The sequence below is a fragment of the Molothrus aeneus genome, chromosome Z (assembly GCF_037042795.1).
Source record: "Molothrus aeneus isolate 106 chromosome Z, BPBGC_Maene_1.0, whole genome shotgun sequence".
In the NCBI taxonomy this organism is placed as follows: Eukaryota; Metazoa; Chordata; class Aves; order Passeriformes; family Icteridae; genus Molothrus; species Molothrus aeneus.
In genome coordinates, this window is record NC_089680.1 from 60,564,181 (window position 1) to 60,582,949 (window position 18,769).

The window sequence follows — 18,769 nt, forward strand, 5'->3', positions numbered from 1 at the left end:
TTATTTTTGTCCAAAGAAAAGATGCACTTTGTTGGTATTTTTTAAAATCCCCTTGTATTTTTGTTTATCTTTAGGTAACTAAATGTCCTCTGAAACTTTAGTCCATATCAAGTGGGGGAAACCACATAGATTTTCCTGTCCCAGCCCAACCTCATTTCTTCATTGATCAGGCCTCATGCCCTGTAAAGTACCACCTCTCTCCCTGGCATGTGCTTGTGCAAATAGACTCTGCTTTTATTAAATCTCCTCCTTATTACAGACACTTGTAAGACACACTGCTCCTCTGAGTCCTGGAACACAATAGACAGAAATAGAAAAGTCTACCACAAAGTTATTAATTTTAAAACAAGCAAATCAATAATGCACTTATGTGACCTGCAGAGGCACTTCAATCTAAAAAATAACTTTGGTTTCAAAGCTCAAAAAAATATCAATCAAGAAATTAGCGAAAAATATAGAAAAGAAAAATACTTCTCTCCACCACTTAACAGAGCAGATATAGAAATACAGCAAAGTCAAAGTCAGTGTTGCAAATTACTGCGGTAAATTCATGTAAACAGAATTCCTCTCCCCCATTTTCCAGAATGCTTGCAGAGCTTGGATAAACAATGTAAAATAAAGATTGAGAATTTCAGTAAATACAACTGCTAGCTCTATGCACAAAACAATGAAAAAATCAAGAGACGGTCACATGCATTTGCAATGCTTTTCCTATATTAGAACAACAAAAAGTACGAGCTGAAAGGTCTACTCTATGTAGTTCGTACACTGTGTGTCAGAACAGAGTTTGAACTGGATTGAAATATTTTTACATTATCACAATGCAAAGTACAGAAAGTAATATTTTTAAATAATCCATATGGTTTTCTGATTATACTTGAGTTCTAAACTCATAAAATCACACATTTAGTATTATATGTAATAGCTGCAGTCAAGAATGTTAGGAAGTAGACCTTTTTAAACCTTGAGGTCCAGCTGTGTGTTTCCTGAACAGTGTTTGGCGAGGGGAAAGGAGGCTGGAGTCAGCCTGGGTCTTCAGTCAGCCTCTTCAGGCTCTGAGAGAACACAATGCATTACAAGGAGATTTCTCATTCTCCTTCTACTATAGGCAAATAGAAATGGAAAAAATGGTTGGAATTCATCAGCATTATAGACACTGAGCTACAGAAATGCCTTCAATGAGATCACGATAATTCCTTCTTACTTTTTCCTCATTGTAACTAAGAAAGTTTTCTAAATGGACTGCTATTGATATCTATTGCAATACGAAATAATGCTTTCCTTAACTTTTTATTGACTAAATTTTAGATTTTAGGCTCTTCTAATTCTAGTTGCAGCTAATAAAAATTTCTACAGTTGAGAAATTTACACTGCCCTACACCCTGAGTGTTTGAACTGCCACGTTAAGTCTGGTTTATGGAATTTGCACCAACAACCGGATACTGCTTCTGTACAGCAATGCTACTGTGACACTACAATATTTGTAATAACAGCTCATACTTTTGCAGCATTTCACATATTTTTGTGGTTTTCTAAATTGAATAATTTGGCATTCTATTTAAGTGTACTTGCCGGATGCAGCTCAGGTGTAGTATGATGCAGGCTGTGGCACCCAATGTGACTTGGATTTTCTGTAACAGGGTGAAAACATTTATACAGGACAACAGTATACAGAGGAACTTTGCAGAGAGGCTGTGCAAGCATAATCCTAACTGCCTCCATTCTTTGTCCCTGTAATTCCCCTTGGAAATTGTGGCTGCAACACATGAAAGTCAACAGGTCTTCTAATGATCCTGTTATTATCTGGGATAGCCAACGTCACCACAGTCCCAAAGCTGACATGGACTTGATACACAAGAAGAGTGGCAACCAAAACTTGATGGAAACTTCCCACGCTTTTGGAAATGTAGGAATGAAACCCCCATGACAAAATGCTACTCTGCTGTTTTTGTTCTTAGCTGGATCAGCTGTTATCACTCACACACAATTAATGCAAATATAAGCCTCATCAAACATTTGCATAATTTTTATAATTAGATGTCTAGCAAACAGGCCTATCTACTCTGGCTGTTTTTTGATTCCATTATTTAGTAGCTTTCCTTCAAGCACTATTTACAGCCGCTAAACTGATATCTAGAACCTCATGGCTTACAAAACACAAGTGTTTTCTCAGTCTTGAAAGATTCTTCAAAGAACTCAAAATGCAGTAATTCTACCATGTATTCTGAAATTCCTTAGAATTTTGGCTCAGAGATTCTGGTTGAAAGATTGAACCAACTGTAAATTCCTCCAATTAAGAAATATCATACAACTCTATGCTTATGTTTGTCCTTGCAATACGTATACCATGATTTGCTATTTTCAGTTTTATTGTCTTCTCAAGAGGCATCTCATTCCAGTGGAAAAGCATTTTGTTTCAATTTTAAAATAGAAAAAATTCTTTTGATATTAGGAAAATGCAAATCAGGAACCACAGAAACTAAGTATTTTGAGTTGGGCATAAAACCATCAGTTTTTAAGATCATAGGTTTTGGAACTTTAGTTTGTGGAACTGGAACATAAATACTTTTGGAAAAGTTTCTAAAATAAATTTTAAAAACAGTCAGCAGTTCAGACCTGAAAGCCACTCATTTAACAATTCATTCTTGTTTAAATGTTCATAAATCCTATTTTTCAGTTTAAAAGTATGTGCAAAAGCTTCTAAAGCAAAATTAAGGAAATATAGTTACCTAAATGCAAAGAAAAAATACTTTAATTCACTTGCTTTAGGCAGTAAATACACTCTTTCATCCCCAGCTGCAACTAATCAGAAGTAGCTTCTCAGTTGTAACTGAGGCCCATGCAAATTTCACAGAGTTCAACAAAGCAAAGTGTAACATTCTGCACCTTGGTCAGGGCTAAGGCAAGCACAATTTCAGGCTTGGGAGAAAATGGTATGAGAGCAGCCCTAAGGGGAAGGTCTTGAGGGGTTTTCTGGGTAAGCAGCTCAACATGACCTTCTCATACGTTGCTGCAGCCCAGGACACAGACGGCTCTCTGGGCTGCATCAAGGGAAGTACGGCCGGCAGGTCAAAGGAGGTGATTCTCATCCTGTACTCTATTCTCCTCTGTTGTGACCCCAGCTGAAGTACTGGATTCAGCTCTGAGATTCTCAATATAAGGACATGGACCCATTGAACTGGGTCCAAAGGAAGCCACAAAGATGCTCAGAGGGTGTAGAAGACAGACTATGAGAGTTGAGGTTGCTCATCATGGAGAAGCATCTGGAGAGAGCTTAGAGCCCTTTCCAGTAACCAAAGGGGCTACAAAAGAGCTGAAGAGGCACTTTAGACAATAGGATGGTGTGATAGGACAAGGAGGAATAGCTTCAAACTGACAGAAGATAGCTTGAGACTGAGTATTAAGATGAAATTTTTTGACTGTAGGGGTGGTGAGGCACTGGAACAGGTTGTGCAGAAAAGCTGTGGATGCCCCATCCCTGGAAGTGTTCAAGGCCATATTGGATGGGGCTCTGAGCAACCTGGTCAAATGAGATGTGTCCCTGCACGGGGGTTGAACTAGATGGTCTTTAATGTCCCTTGCAACCCAAACCACACTGGTTTGATGACTTTGGGATGACAATGTATTTTTATCTTCATTCATATGTGTTGCAAAACATACTAATTGATCTTCATTTCTGGTAAGAATGGACATTTTGTTCTAATTTATCAATGTCACACCGAAACATATTAATAATTAATTGGACTAATTAATTAGTAATTAATTAATAGTATTAATAGAAACTCATCACATATTAATAGTATAAATTAGAATATCGTTATATTTAAGTACTTTCTAGTGGTCTCAGTTCTAAAACTACCATTGATGATATGAAACAGAAGAAAGGATATAAGAGAAGAACACATATTACCTTTTCCTCCAGATTTTACTGGGATGATGTTACTTGAGAAGGCACAGCAGATAAATCTTACATATATTTTTCCTGTAATATGTTGGCTAAAACTGGTAAACCCCTTGTTTAATCAGTTTGTCCTCAAATTAAAGCATTTACAAAGTTTTCCTGGTGTTTCCTTAATGAGTTATTAATCTAAGAAGTTTAACATGGAGTCTGATCACGTTCAAACTCAATTTAATAGCAATTCTCCCACAGATGTGAAAATGGAAAAAGTAGACACTTATTCAGAAGAAAGCAATTTTCAGTGTAATAGATGTTTCTGACAGAGCTCTCTCTCCATATACTTTGGCTAAAAGATATTGCCTTCACTGAAATAGCTTTGTTTAAATAGTTATAGTCACATAGGAAAAAGTGAGCTAGGCATGCAGTTCATGAACACAAGCCACACCATAGTGATCTGCATTGCTACACCTTAACTTCAAGCTACCTATGTTACAAAAAAAGGTAGGCTTCAAGGACAAACCTTAAAATCAAAGAACAGTGCCATAACATGTAAAAACAAATTAATTTATTAGAGGTGTACATAAAGTCTAGACAGACCCAAAATTAGATGTAGGAAATTTTATAATGGTATCTTAAAAAAATTCTAATATTCTGCTTTTTTCTCAGCTCTCAGAAGCACAAGACAAACACTTCTTGAAGAAGAACAATCTCAAAAAGCATGCTTTCTCTTATATAACTTAACAGGGTTATATACCTACATTGAGACACCTTTTATTTTAATCTGCAAATGAAGTAAGAGTCTTATTTAATATTGATTACCCTGCACCCCAGAGAACAACAAGTCTTTTGAATGAATTCTTTGTAAACAGAAGAGCTTTTAATTTGTTTTTCCTGAGAGCAAACCAAAGATTTGGAATGCTGGAATAGACTCACAAGGCAAATTATCTCCCGTGTTTTAAATGACATACTTCAATATATAAATCATTAACACAGCAATGCATGTAAGATATTGTACATGCATTACACCTCTAGGTTAAAATATTACTTCAGCTAAGACAACCATAGAAAAAAAAATGCAATTTTTAAATCATACATTCACTTTTTGCCAAATATTCTTATATGCCAGTTTGCAAAAATGCCAGCTACTGCATGAAATGCTATCCAACGAATGTAACAAAACAGAACAGGGATAAATAACTCACTTGAAGACCTTTAAAGAATTCCGAGCTCTCACGCTATGCTGTTCATTCAGAATTATTGAAGCTCACAGTTTTGTCAGTTTGCAATGCAGACAACATGCTACCCAAAACAGTCAGCACATCACGAGTTAACACTACATGATGCAAACCAGTTCTACCCTTCAACATTCTCACAGCTCCTCCTTATCTCTTCAGTTTGAGCATCTTAGATATTTCTTGTAGTTACATGAACCACATGAGAATCAAAAATCTACATATCATCACTTCACCATTACCTTAGTTTCATAAATTTCACTAAGGAAACAGACTAAGTATTATCCTGCATCCCAGAAGCAGACTGTGTGAAAAACCCACCCATAACCCAAGAATTATGAACATTGTTCTCTTTTATGTTTCAAGGTTAAAAATACAAATATGTCTAAAAAGTGCAAATATTTGTCAAATGAGAACCATATACAACACTGTTTATTAATTACCTCATATTTACAGTTGTGCATCAATATGCTAGAAGAGTATATAATTAAAAAAAATCAGTGAATCACTCCACATAGCTATTTTTTTTCTCATTTTAACATCTTGACATGGTAAATTCTATCGACTTCACTAGCTCAAGTCTCTGAAAAATTTTAATTCACTCACTTTAGGCAGTAAATACACTCTCTTTAACAACACAGAGAGAAGAAAAAAGGTAAATATTGGTCGCATTCCACTACAGTCAAACTCTCAGTCTTTCTCTTGTGGAAAACAGCACACACTGCTCCATTTTTTATCACATCCATAACTCCTAAGAGGGGAAAAGCTTAGAGAGCTCTAAAGAGCTCTGTGGAGTCCACTATGCTCTGGTAAGGCCTGGCTATGACTGCCTCCTGTGCACAACCAGTGCTAGAGGAAATTTGTCTTCAAGGAGCTTCACTGTGAAAACTTTGCACTCAAAAACATGGATCAGTATGAGAACAGGAAAATAAAATATACTCTTTGGCATAAATTCTTTGTTCACATGAATACAGCAAATTGTTTACACTTGAGAAATTAAAGGTTTTAGAAAAGGAATCAGGACATGTTGGCTGCTTACAAGAAGTTACTAGATGGCTTCCAGATAGGTTAAAGTGCTGTGACAAAGCTGAAAGGTTCTATGATTATATTAAAAGCTGAACTATACTATGATGTTATTTAATGAAACAAAAAATGCTGTCTTTTAAACACATTCGAAAGGGCAATAAATCCTGTACTAGAAGTTTCCAGTCCTACATGGCATGCTTGGCAAGAAATCATAGTTGTTCTAAAAAACAAAACAAAAAACCAACATCACCAGCTAGAAGACCACATGCTAAAAGTTACAAAGTTACCTTACTTGATCTTTTCCAACTCTTCCTCATTAGCATTGTCTGAAAATAAAATAGAGCATTTTATTACCTTTTCTCTGCAATACAGAAAAGGAGGGCAACAGTCTCAAACAGGGCAATTCACATTTAACCACCACTACAACTGAAGCAGCAACATGTACATTCCAGCAACAAATACACACAAGACTGAAATAAATCCAGACAAGTAGCAACCCTGTGCATACCCAGGCATACTTTTCTGGGTGGTATGGGTGTCTAATTTCTGGAGACAATGCATGACATAAACTTATAAGAAAGAAAAGACAGAAAGAACTAGATTTAAAAATGAAAATAAATAATTATGCCATGATAGATAGCGATTTCAATTCTGACTGATAATTGAATATTTATTTATTATTTCTTAATAATAAAGTACTCCAACCTTTTTGAATACTACTGTATAACTTACTCACAGGTATAGCCACAAAAGAGAAAACCTGCATGATGCTCTTTTGATGACACAAATCTATTACAAAATCCTTAAAGTTATCACTGCTTGCTCATTTCACAGCAGTAGAAATAGTTCTTTGGTTTGATAATAACATACATGAAATAGAAAAAAATAGTTATATCTTCACTCTTTGAAAAAGCCAAATCTCAGTTTTCCTGTCCCATTATCCAAACAATCTGTAAAACCTTGGCACTTCTAGGAGCCGAAGTACATACGACAGATTCCTAATCATTAAATAAAAGAGATATTCTGGTCAAGTAGGTTGTGGAAGGTTTATCTGTAAACACAACTGTTGCTTAAAGCATTTCTGCGGAAATGCAAAGAAATTAGTTTATACAACTTAATAAAGTTTAGCAGCCTCTTACTGACACTGAGTAAGAATAAATCAAAGGCCATTAATTTCTATTGAAACTTTCACCATGGAAAACAAACATAATAACAATTTTTTATTAAGTATTTAAAAAATACTTGCTTTTTCAGATAATGGAAATAAATTTTGAAACTAAAATATTTTCCTTGCTAAGAAATTAGCAAGGAAATATTTTGGTAAAAAAATTCAAATGATAGAAAATGTGTAGGGGGTTTTATTTCTGAAATACCCAGAGATTTTTTAAATAGACATAGATTTTTGTGAGAAGAAAAATAACTAGCCACTGAGGAAACTTTTTTAATTGCTATGGACAGTTGAGTCCTAAGCGCAGAGCAGTAAGTTAATAATAATTGTCGCACTGTGCCTTTGGAAAATATACTAAATGTTTTATTAAGCTATAGAATGCCATTCACCTCATTTTTCTAGAGAGGCATGTAAGAATTTGAGATCTTGAGGCTCATGGCAGGCCCTGAAGAAAATCTGAGTTCCTGAGTCCTGTTCAACACAGCACTGCTCCTCCCTTCCTTGTCATTTCTGAATCCTACATAGCTATAGGTTAGAGCACAAACTCAGCTTCAGACCAGGCTGTGAGCAAGGAACAGAGGAAGTCCTGACAGCTGAATTAACTATACAGGTTTAGATTAGATACCAGGAAGAAATTCTTCACTATGAGGGTGGTGAGGCACTGATATTTGTCAGTAAAGGAAGTTGTGGCTGCCCCATTCCTGCAAGTGTTCAGGCCAGGTTGGATGGGGCCCTGAGCAACCTGATCTAGTGGAAGAGATTGAGTGGAACTAAATGATCTTTAAGGTCCCTTCCAAACCAAACCCCCTATGACTCTTTTAACTCTGAGGAGTTCAGAAAGGTATGAGCACCCTTACTGAGTAAATGGCATCATTATCAGCTAAAGCAGGATAAGTTGAAGCCATAACAATCATCCAAAAAAGCCAATAAAACAAATATATAGCCTAGGAATGATTTACATGGAACTTCTTAATCTGAAAATATTCCATGCCCTGAGTCTATTGCTGGAGTTTTTCTCTATTATGTTAATATCCCTCTGGCAAATAAACAAATAAATAATGCAACCCATGATTTAAGACAGCAAGCAAACTGACAGAACATTAGTGTTAATAGTTTTATATGAAGCAAAAAAAACTAAGCATCTTTGGGATAGATTGTTTTAGGAAAAAACCAATGCCTTAAACTTTAATCTCAATAAATAACAATATTTAAGTAGAACTCATATGTTTCCTTTTTTTCCATTTTCTTTGTTTGTTAGGTTGCTGGCAGTGATATACAGCTGTCTCCAGTCACTGCTGGTCCCCAGGCAAAGCTTCTTATCAAGCTACCAACTTTGTCCTTTCCTATAGCTGAAAACTGCCCATTAAGACCCAGGCAGGGAACAGCCGAGGTAGTGAAGAAATGGGTGACATGCAGCTCTGCAGAACTTGCCTACTGCAGGTTTTCCAGTGGTGGAATCTGTGTACTGAATGCTGATGGAAAAAGAGCCAGCAAAACTCACATGCATTGTGGCACCCATGCCACAACAACAAACAGAATATCCAGGAAGTCGGTACACATGCATGAAATCACAAGAGCACACTGTCATACACAGCACCACATGTATCCAAAAGGAAATAATAAACACTGTGAGAATTAAAGTAAGAAAACAAGCTTTGTTGGAGTAGGTCTAAGAAAAAAAAATCAATTGCTACTTTTGACTTCTTTTAAACTGGTCATCAAAATGACAAATTAATGAAAAATACAGAAAGTACATCATAATCACATCATTTTTAATAGAGTTAAAATTAACAAATCTTTAGAGCTGACATGTTTTAACATTTTTATATACACATACTTCTCTCATATTTATTTTTTTTACATCTTTTTAGTTTGCACTGATTAGCTAAGCTATCTGTCCTCTCAAACAGCAAAATTGAAATGAGGCATTAATGTAAAGGACAAGTAGTGCTAAATAGGACAAAGCAAACATAAATTAATTGTTGGAACTACTGCTACTTCAACTTACTGCATTAGGCTGAAATAGATTAAACTTCCCTTGAACACTAAAAAATTTCTAATTTTTATAGTCATATAGAAATAATTCATTAATTAATTTTGATTCATGATATGATTTTTCATAAATCACAACAAATCAATTGCCTTTACATGTCAAAAATCAAAAGAACAGGACCTCTAATAACTTTAGATATGCTATCTTTCTATTTATGTACATAGTTTGGAGAGAGATTACAAGATTATTACTTTAAATATTCATATTTTAATGCCTTTAGGACAAGCACCAGCTAGCAAATGGCAAAGATACAGACAAGATTTTCTAGAAATTTTGATTTGTTTATCTACCCATACTCTTACAATAGTATTCAATAACTGCAGGCTATTTCTGCATTTTGTTCAAATAAAATGTACCACAAAAATAAAATAATGCATCCTTATTTATTAAAATGATTTACTGAATCTCTTTATGATTGATATTATGTCCACTATCTTCTACTGAAAAAACACAATTGTAAACTACTTAAGCACTGCTTTTCACAGTTCATCAGGACTCAAAAATAAATAATCCTCTTTCCTAGTCAGTGTAACATAGTTTTACATATAGTTATATGACTGTATACTTAAGTTAATATTCTTAATTGATATCTGAATCCCAAAATATAATGTTTTGATCTGAGGAAGTGGGGCTTTCCAGCTGTAACTCTCAAGATCATATCATCAGTCAGTACACATAAAATCTGAATTTCATCAGAATTTTTTTCAGAAAAATAAGGGGAAAAATGCTCCTGTGTGGACCAAATATCTCTATAATTTCTTTTCAAGCCTCAAGTCTTCATCCAAAACAATCTATTACTGTGTCAAATTGGCTGCATATTTTTAAAATCACTTGCAATAATACCTCTCTCACAGACAGGTGGCAATATACAACTAGGCCCCTGAATTTGTCCCATTTAATTTCAAACTTGCACTTGGAGTATCTTATCCTCCAGAAGCATCAATATTTCTTAGGCAGTGTGAGAGGATGCATTTTCCTGTAACATACAGCTACATTATTTTGAAACACCAATAAAATGCTTTGTGAGACCTGTCCTCCAACAACACATCCTCAGAAGACTTTTCCTTTACCTGCACATCAGTGCATGACCTCCAAAACAGCCTCGCTGCAGTTCAGACAGTGAAAGGATCTCTTTGGAAAGTATAATCCACATCAAAAAGTTACCAAATAACACATCACAAACAGCAAGTCTTGTTTTAAAGAGCTCAATTTGAAATATGGCTAGAGACCTGCCCAAAACACAGGATCAAAACACCATGAGGTTTCTGTGACTGCATGGGAAATCTAACACTTCTTGTTTTAAAGCTGTTCTATTTTTGCATTTCCCTTGTGGTCTTAATAAACACTAATTTTAAACATATGGAACTATAATAACTGCAATTTAAGTACTTCCAGGTAATTTCTGTAATCTTCAGCTTTACAATTTAACACCATTTATGTATGACAACACACACGTCATGTAAAGTGGTAAAGTATTACCCTAATTACATAATTACTTGCAACTCTCAATTGCAAGCAATATAAGAGTTATCACCTGAGCAAAATAAAACCTATTCAGGAGAAAATTAATTTTTGAAATGTATGCTATATAGGGATATCAAACCAACAGGATTTAAGGAAATTTGCAATGACAGGAAAACATTACGCATGATGTGAAGAGACAGTGTATCTGTGTCTTCCATGCATCAGTCATAAATGCATACTTAAAAGTGCTCAGGTTTTTATTTATATATTTCAAGGATGCTCAAATTACTACCTGTATAGAAACATCCAAGTAGAAGGGGAGCATCAATCATTCAAACAGCATGCTACACAGACTGGGAATGTGGGAGTTGCTTTTAGTGCTGCTTTATATGTTGGACATTTTCAAGAGTAGACAAGAATTAGTCTTAATCCTCTAACATAACATTTGAAAATATATTGACCTCAATCCCTTTCATTTCAATAAAAATACCATCATTATTACAAAACCTTTCAAAACTAGCCAAAGATGACAGTTCAACTGGAGTGATAGATTTTGTAATATTTTACTTGTTCCTTCAACAGTAAATAAAAGCTAATAAATAATTAAGCGCATGTAGTAACAGAAAAAAGCTATTTGAGTCTTGAACTATTAAACCCTTAAGACATTAAACATACAGCAATTACATATTAATTTTGTAGGTCATCTTCCCTGCATTGTGACAAAATTCTCTGATTTTATTGCAACTTCACCAGAACTGCTCTGAGATCCATATCTTGGGAAGACTTGTTTCCAATAAATATTAAGCTTCAGATTAGGCATTTGATTCTTAATTGGAATCTTGGACATTTTCAGACTGAAGTTCTATATAATAGTTTAAATGGGAAGAAAATTTGGTGACCTGAGTTAAATTAAAAAATCCAATAATGAAATGTGTAATAACATAAACCAAATTCTTCATCCTATTATAACCGGTCGGTTGGATATCAAAAAATTTGCTAACCAGAAACACTACAGTCTCCCAATACTTTCAACATTCAGTTGCTAATTTATGAACACCCATATGAAAAACATGTTACACTGTAGTGTCTTCATTTCACTTTCTCACCTCTAAACTTCTGGAACACTTGGTATACTAGCAGACAACAGGAGGCAGCACAGTAGCTACCCTCTCTGTATGATGAAGAAAGGAAACCTGTGCTGTCCACATAATGTTATACCACATAAAAATACAGGGTTTCTGTGTTGCATGATTCAGGATTATGGCAGGATAGTGTCAAAGAAACTTGGAAAAACAGGGCAAGTACCACCTCACTCAGACCGGACTGGTCTTACCCAAATAAAAAAATCTAAAATTAAATTAATTTCTTAATTTAAGTAAAAAATACTCTTGTGGTCTAAATTTGCAAGATGGAATTCTGACCTGCATGGACAAACATATTGCTAACAAAAAAAGGAAAATACACTCCTTATATAAGCTAGATGCCCATTACCACCACATTTCATTATTTTTATTAAGTGCTAACAGAATGCCATGAGGAAAATTAACAGAGGATAAAGTAATTTCCAGAATTCTACATCTTTGCATTACTACATACCAGACACCTATCTCCAGTAACTGACTTACTAAGCTAGTTCATACTAGCTGAGAGAAAAGTGTAAAAAGAACACTAGTAGAATCTGCCAGTACTCCTGTGCAACAGGATGTCTCACACTGCAGCATACAGAAACATTTATGTTCTTACAAAAACCATGCAGCTGACCATATTCATGGACATTTTCATCAGAGTAATGCTTTTTCTTGGCCTCTGCTGCAACCCTTTCCTGAGGCAGGGCAAACAAGTTCATTGTTAATGGATCCTTAGGGGTGGATAAACCAAAACAATGTTAAATAAGCAATGTAATAAAATTACATTGAATTTTATTAGAATAAGTGCTTTAAAACCATAACTGGAGGGGGAAAAAAAGTGTAACATTGGAAAAGGCATCTCTAGGTGTCTTAGAGTGCATTATCATCTTAAGAGTGGAAAATTCAAAAGAGAAAAAGAAAGAAAAAGAAATAGTAGAAGAAAGATACCACCACCCATGGCTTCAGTGATGTGTGGGTGATCGTGGCCCATGGTTGTGATGTACAGTCCATCAGAGGTGGAGGCCTGCAAAAACTGGGTGTTATAACCGTGACTCTTCTGGTAAATGCCCCAATACCTCCTGCATAAGTTCTGAGCATGAAGAACAGTCTTCTTCCTGGAAGATTCTGAAAATTAGGCTGTGTTGCAGGTGCAGGAGAGGGTTGAGTGCATGTGTCTCTGTGTTCGAGTGCCTGGACAAAGTTCGTGAGTAAACTGAGTTTTGTGGCTGCACAGTGGTGGCTCACAGTGTGGGAAAGAGACTGGCATAAAAAATCCAACAAAACACTGCTCCAATTTCACAGGTTCCATTGCTTAGTGGAGTCTTCTCCTTTAATCGAAAACAGCTTGTTTAAAGCAAAATTTAGCTGCAAGGTCCAAATGCTTCCCTACAGCCTAGCTGAGGCCAAAGGAATCCATATTATTTTACAACCTCTCATAGTGAGAATTATCTCTTCTATTTCTGCCATAGTTCTACTGCTCATGAAAAGCCATAAATGCTAGTAAATTATTGTCTTAGGTTGGAAAATGCAAGATGTGGCTGGGGGTGTGAATTCTATTGCCATGTGTTAGAGGTGGGTCAGTTACCTTCTGTTAATTGGGCCACCTGTTAAAACCAAGTGGGGCAGTTTTCTTTATCTCTTCCCCAACCCATCCTCCCTCAGGGGAGATATCTTCTGTTCATGGGCCATTGAGTGTCACTCCATGATTGATAAAATTGCATCATCTTATTGGGAGATGCTCTGCCCAGCATCTCCCAATAAGATGGGAGGAGCCAATTCCTACCTGGAAAGAATCTGAGATTTCGAACACCACAGGCAGCCTTTTCCCTCTGGATTCCCAGAGGAGCAGCTTTCTTTTCCACTAGATTCCCAGAAGAAGACCAGGCCCATCTACACCACCACTGGACCTTCAGAGGAAAAGCACACCCTTCTACAGGATCACTGCTTCAACAGAACCACAGCTGTCACTCCAGGAGGACTGCAGCCACCATTTAATCAGACTGCTACCAACACCCTGATCCACAGGGTGTCAGGTTGTATTCTGACTCTGTCAGTGTTGTCTTGTATTCCTGCATTTTTTTTATATTTTCTTTTTTTTTTTTTTCCTAATAAAGAACTGTTATTCCTACTCCCATATCTTTGCCTGAGAGCCCCCTTAATTTCAAAATTGTAATAATTCAGAGGGAGGGGGTTTGCATTTTTCATTTCAAGGGAGACTCCTGCCTTCCTTAGCAGACACCTGTCTTTTCAAACCAAGGCAAATATAATAGAAACAGTTTGTCACAACTAAGAGTATCTAGAAACCTGGAAACTATTTTCACTTACAACTATGCAGCTCAGAAAAGTAAGATGAAGGAATTACAATAAACTTAGAAAATTATACAATTTTGTAATTGAAAGGTAAATTCAAAAAATTGAAAAGCATCAAATAATCCTTTAACATTAGTTGCCAAAAAGCAGAAACACTACCTTTTTCAACTTTATTTTTCATATGGAATAGGATACAAATACTCTTATCTAGAAATAGCAGACTAGGTCCAAAATTCTTTAACCAATGCTTTACTGATGTTTCTCCATATTAATCACCACTATTCACCTAGAACTGACTTTACCTGATCCATCTGAATCCCTTCTTATTAACTATATAAGGGAGGATTCAACTCAGGTGAAATATGCTATACTATACCAGAAACATCTCTCAGTGTTATCTAAAGAATTAGAAAAGTCAAATTAATCTTATAATTTGATATTTACTCTTGTGCTTGATGTCATCCAACCAGAGATCAATCACAGGAGTGATGACATTTATTAAAATACATAAAATTACCACTTCTCGCTGGTCTCCTGGAGCCAACAGGACTGACAAGAATATACTTCCCAGATCATGATCAGGGTAATGAGGATCCTTCAGACTCAAAGTAACATCTGTTTGCCTAGGAGACAAAACCTATGCATTAACTTGGATTTCAGACTCTCAGATAATGAAATTTTTCAATCATAAGAATTGAAGGCATCTGAATTAATATGAAGCTACGTAGAAAACAGTGGCACAAATTTGCACTATTTCTGCTGAATGCTCATAAAAAATATTAAATACTTTTACTCTGCATTAAGTACTGTATTACATGTACTGAAGTAATTAAATAAAAAATGTAACATCAGTGGGTTAAAAACACCAAAAAATTTCAAACATTAGGGGTTAATGCTGTGAATGAAGCTAGGAAGAAAACAAGATTAACGTGGTTGTAAAGCGAACCTCTCCATAGACACTGTAAAAATGTGCATAATCAGCTAATAAATTAACATTCATAATACAATAATTTCTTAAACATAAGTGGTTTTCTTTAGTTAGTTTTATGCTGTGTAGGTTTCTGTAATTATTTTCTAGCATAATGTTTTACTTACAACTCCACAAACACGATATTAGCAGATAAAAATATATAACTATTCCATAGGCTTGTTTGTGCCATACCTGTTTAATTCCAATGATGTGAGATCCAAAAATGCTGAGCCAATGAAGTCATCTTGAAGTCCAAAGTCATAATCAAATACCTATGATGCACAAAACCATTTTTTAGTAATTGAAATATTTCTTTCTTTAGAGCTTTTCTGACTATGAATCATTCTTGAAACTCTTTTTCCAGAGCTGTAGCTTCATGCCTCTCACTTGCTGAATCAGGACTACCTGAAAGTAACTTGAAACTTTCTGGCCAGAAAATCAAGTCTGAAACTGCTTGTTTATAAATCAGATTGAATCATAGACACTAGTGTATAGTTCACGTGTGAACGACAGCAATTTTATAAAAACAAAAGAAATGTTTTTATAAACATAGGCACTGAAAGAAGGAAGATCAAAACAATTAATAAAGCTAAGCAGAATCACTGATTTCTTATACATTGTTTCCTTTATGAATCCTGCAAAGTGGAAGCAGGAGGGTAGGATATGGTTATGAAAAGTGCTTCTACTTTTATTATAACACTTGCATCAGTATTTGAAATAATGTAATTGTCCATTTTGAAGGCTATGTACTTTTCAAGGGTTAGAAACATTATAATCTAAGATTAAAACTGAAGGGGTATGTGTAAGGAAACAATGACAATTAATATTTTACAAGGAGAAGTCTGCCTCCTAATTTGCTACCTAAAAGAGACAATACCTTGATAAATTTACTGACATCCAGACATGAATCTGGCCAGTACATCAGAAGGTATTCCTTGAGATGGGTTATAACTTCCTAAGTCTGAAGAAAGGAAAGCAAATAATCCACAGGCAGCTATTGCAGGGAAAAAAAACCAAAAAAGATGGACAGCAACAAAGAAAAGATGCAATACAAATTTTAAAAAATCCAAAAAGGGGAAAAGATCAATTATCAAAGTCAACTTTTAAGGTAAATTAACTTTTTGGGGTAAATATGAGGTTTTCTGAGAGCATATCTTCAGCTAAGTTAAGAGTGAGATGTGTTAAGGAGAAAGGAGAAAATAGAGAATATGACAGGACTAGGTTCAAGGTCTTCAAGTCTAATATAAGTACTTCTACTATTGTACTACAGAAGCTATTCCAGATCGCAAAACAGTTAATCTTCTACAAATAAGTTAATATAGACAGGGTTAAGATAGTAGTAACAGAAATCCTTTGGACCAAAGGCTACAGCACAGCTGCACAACTCAATAGGTTGGATACAAGTATGTGAGCACAAGTCTCTCACATGCATCAATATACCTGAGTGTTCACCCTTGCCTTTTCTATATCTGTTAGTCATTCCAGTGGGAAAAGAAAACATAATATGAAATCTCAGTTCATGGTGCAATGTCAAAATTATTTTCTCCCTCTCTCTCTCTCTACAAATTATCATGGTAAAAATACCAAGTAAGTATTTTTAGCTTAGTAAAATTCAATCATGTCTTAAAATATCTGAATAAGCTGTAAAACCTAAATTACTTCACACACTGTGTTTAGAGTGCAAGCACGATAGACATACCACTTGACACACTTTTCCTAGGGGAAAAAAATACACACCCTACTGCAGGGCTGATACTTGGCATAAATAAACCAAAACAGGTGGCTACATTGCAAGTCTTTGCATCTTCTTCTCTCTTTCACCTGTTCATTCCTTATGAGTCACTGAACATAATAAAGGCATGAAAATGCCATTTGAGGATTCTGTTTAGCTTTTAAACTTTTCTAGTAACTATGCACTTTATGTGAGCAGCATGAAACGTAATACTGATTAATACTTAAAAGATGTTTAAGTGGCATTGCTCTACAAAAAAAAAATCTACAATTTGGCATTTCAGTTTAAAATTCTGTCATGAATTTTTGATTAAGACTGATACTGATCTAAAACATCATGTAATTTCAGATCAACTAAGAGAATTATATAGGTAAGCCAAGTTTCCATACTTCCCAAAGTATTTTCAATGTATGCATGTTTTATTTTGAATCCTAGGACTACAGATTTTCTAAATACATTTTTGGGAAAATAATTTTTATCCACTTCATTTTACTCAACTAAGAATCACTTTTGCATCACCATAAACTACCAGGGCCAGAAAAGCACCTTTCTCTTCTGTGGGCATAAAACAATCATCACAGTTTTTCTGGTTTTCATTTCAATACCAACATCTAAGAAATACCAGGGGCTCTGCTGCTTATTAGTCAGGACATTGCTGGCCACTTTTTGATCTAAACTCAAGCAATCTGATACTTCAGAATAATTGGTGCCTCTAATATGACAAAATCATCCTCATCTGCGATTTACTAGGGAGAGCTACAATGTAAAAATTGTAAGAGCAGAAAATGGTATGAAGTATAGCAAACTCACTGTGTTCCATACAAACAGAAAAATTAGAAAACTTTGGAGAATCAGGTACACATCTCAATAAATTCCCAAAAACTGACCTCAGCATCGAATTGCTTTTAATGGGACAGATTATGGTTTATATCATCATTATGCAGTGATATTTCCATAAATGAAATGGGTCATGAAATACAGTTTATTTTCTCTGTTCTTCTGCTAAAATCACACTAAAGAAATATAAAACAATTATGACCTGAAGTAAACAAAAATGCCTGTATTTGCCACTTTTAAAAATGTTGACATCTTCATTCTACAGACAAAACTTAAATAATTATCACTCTAACTACTCTGTAGTCTTCACTATTGCACAATAAATCTTCCAGTATACAGAAAATTGCAAAGCTGAATTCTTCCAATAATTCTTCCATTCTAATTTATCAGACATATGTAAGCTGGTGTCTTACCTTTATATACAATGGTTCTCTTAGGTTATCTATAAGAATATAAGCCTTTTCTTCCCAGACAGGATTGAGGTTCTTGTGTACTGTTTTACTTCTAAATACTTCTTTTCCTCCAAGTTTGAACTTGACATATGGATCACTTGTTCCTGGTAAAGATATATACATATGCTGTTAATTCTGTCTTTGTAATACAGAAAGGAAATGGACGCTTAATTACTTCAAACAGAACTAAATGTAATTTCTATAGATAGTCAAATTCAAAACCGTAGCAGATGAAAAGAATAGTTTATTGCCACAATCTATTACTTTCCAGGATGTCAACACTCAGTTAATTGACTTCATTAACATAAAATGTGAACTTGCATCACTTTCTGTTGTTCGCAATCCATTCTCAAAGTCATAATGAAATACTGGCAGTATTTGTTTTAGTTAACAGAACTATGTCCTATACTAGGGTTAGTATATTATATTAATGCAACAAAAATTAGTTGTTAAAATTAAAGTTAAAATTTCTCCTGTAAAAACAGTAAATTATTATGTTG

The 18,769-nt window shown here is 35.0% G+C and overlaps 1 protein-coding gene across 3 annotated transcripts in view; it reads right to left on the reverse strand.

The window, feature by feature from the left end:
- The window catches only part of MCTP1 (multiple C2 and transmembrane domain containing 1), a 207,104-nt gene that overhangs the window by 133,124 nt on the left and 55,211 nt on the right, over positions 1-18,769 (reverse strand). For 2 of the 3 annotated variants that reach the window (XM_066569228.1, XM_066569226.1), the window contains exons 3-6: positions 18,231-18,373; positions 15,441-15,520; positions 14,796-14,901; positions 6,444-6,482 (exon numbers count right to left, since the gene is read on the reverse strand). In XM_066569228.1, coding sequence (XP_066425325.1) covers positions 6,444-6,482; positions 14,796-14,901; positions 15,441-15,520; positions 18,231-18,373 — 368 coding nt within the window. The remainder of the gene's footprint in view (positions 1-6,443; positions 6,483-14,795; positions 14,902-15,440; positions 15,521-18,230; positions 18,374-18,769) is intronic. The other variant, XM_066569227.1, reaches the window with a different exon arrangement.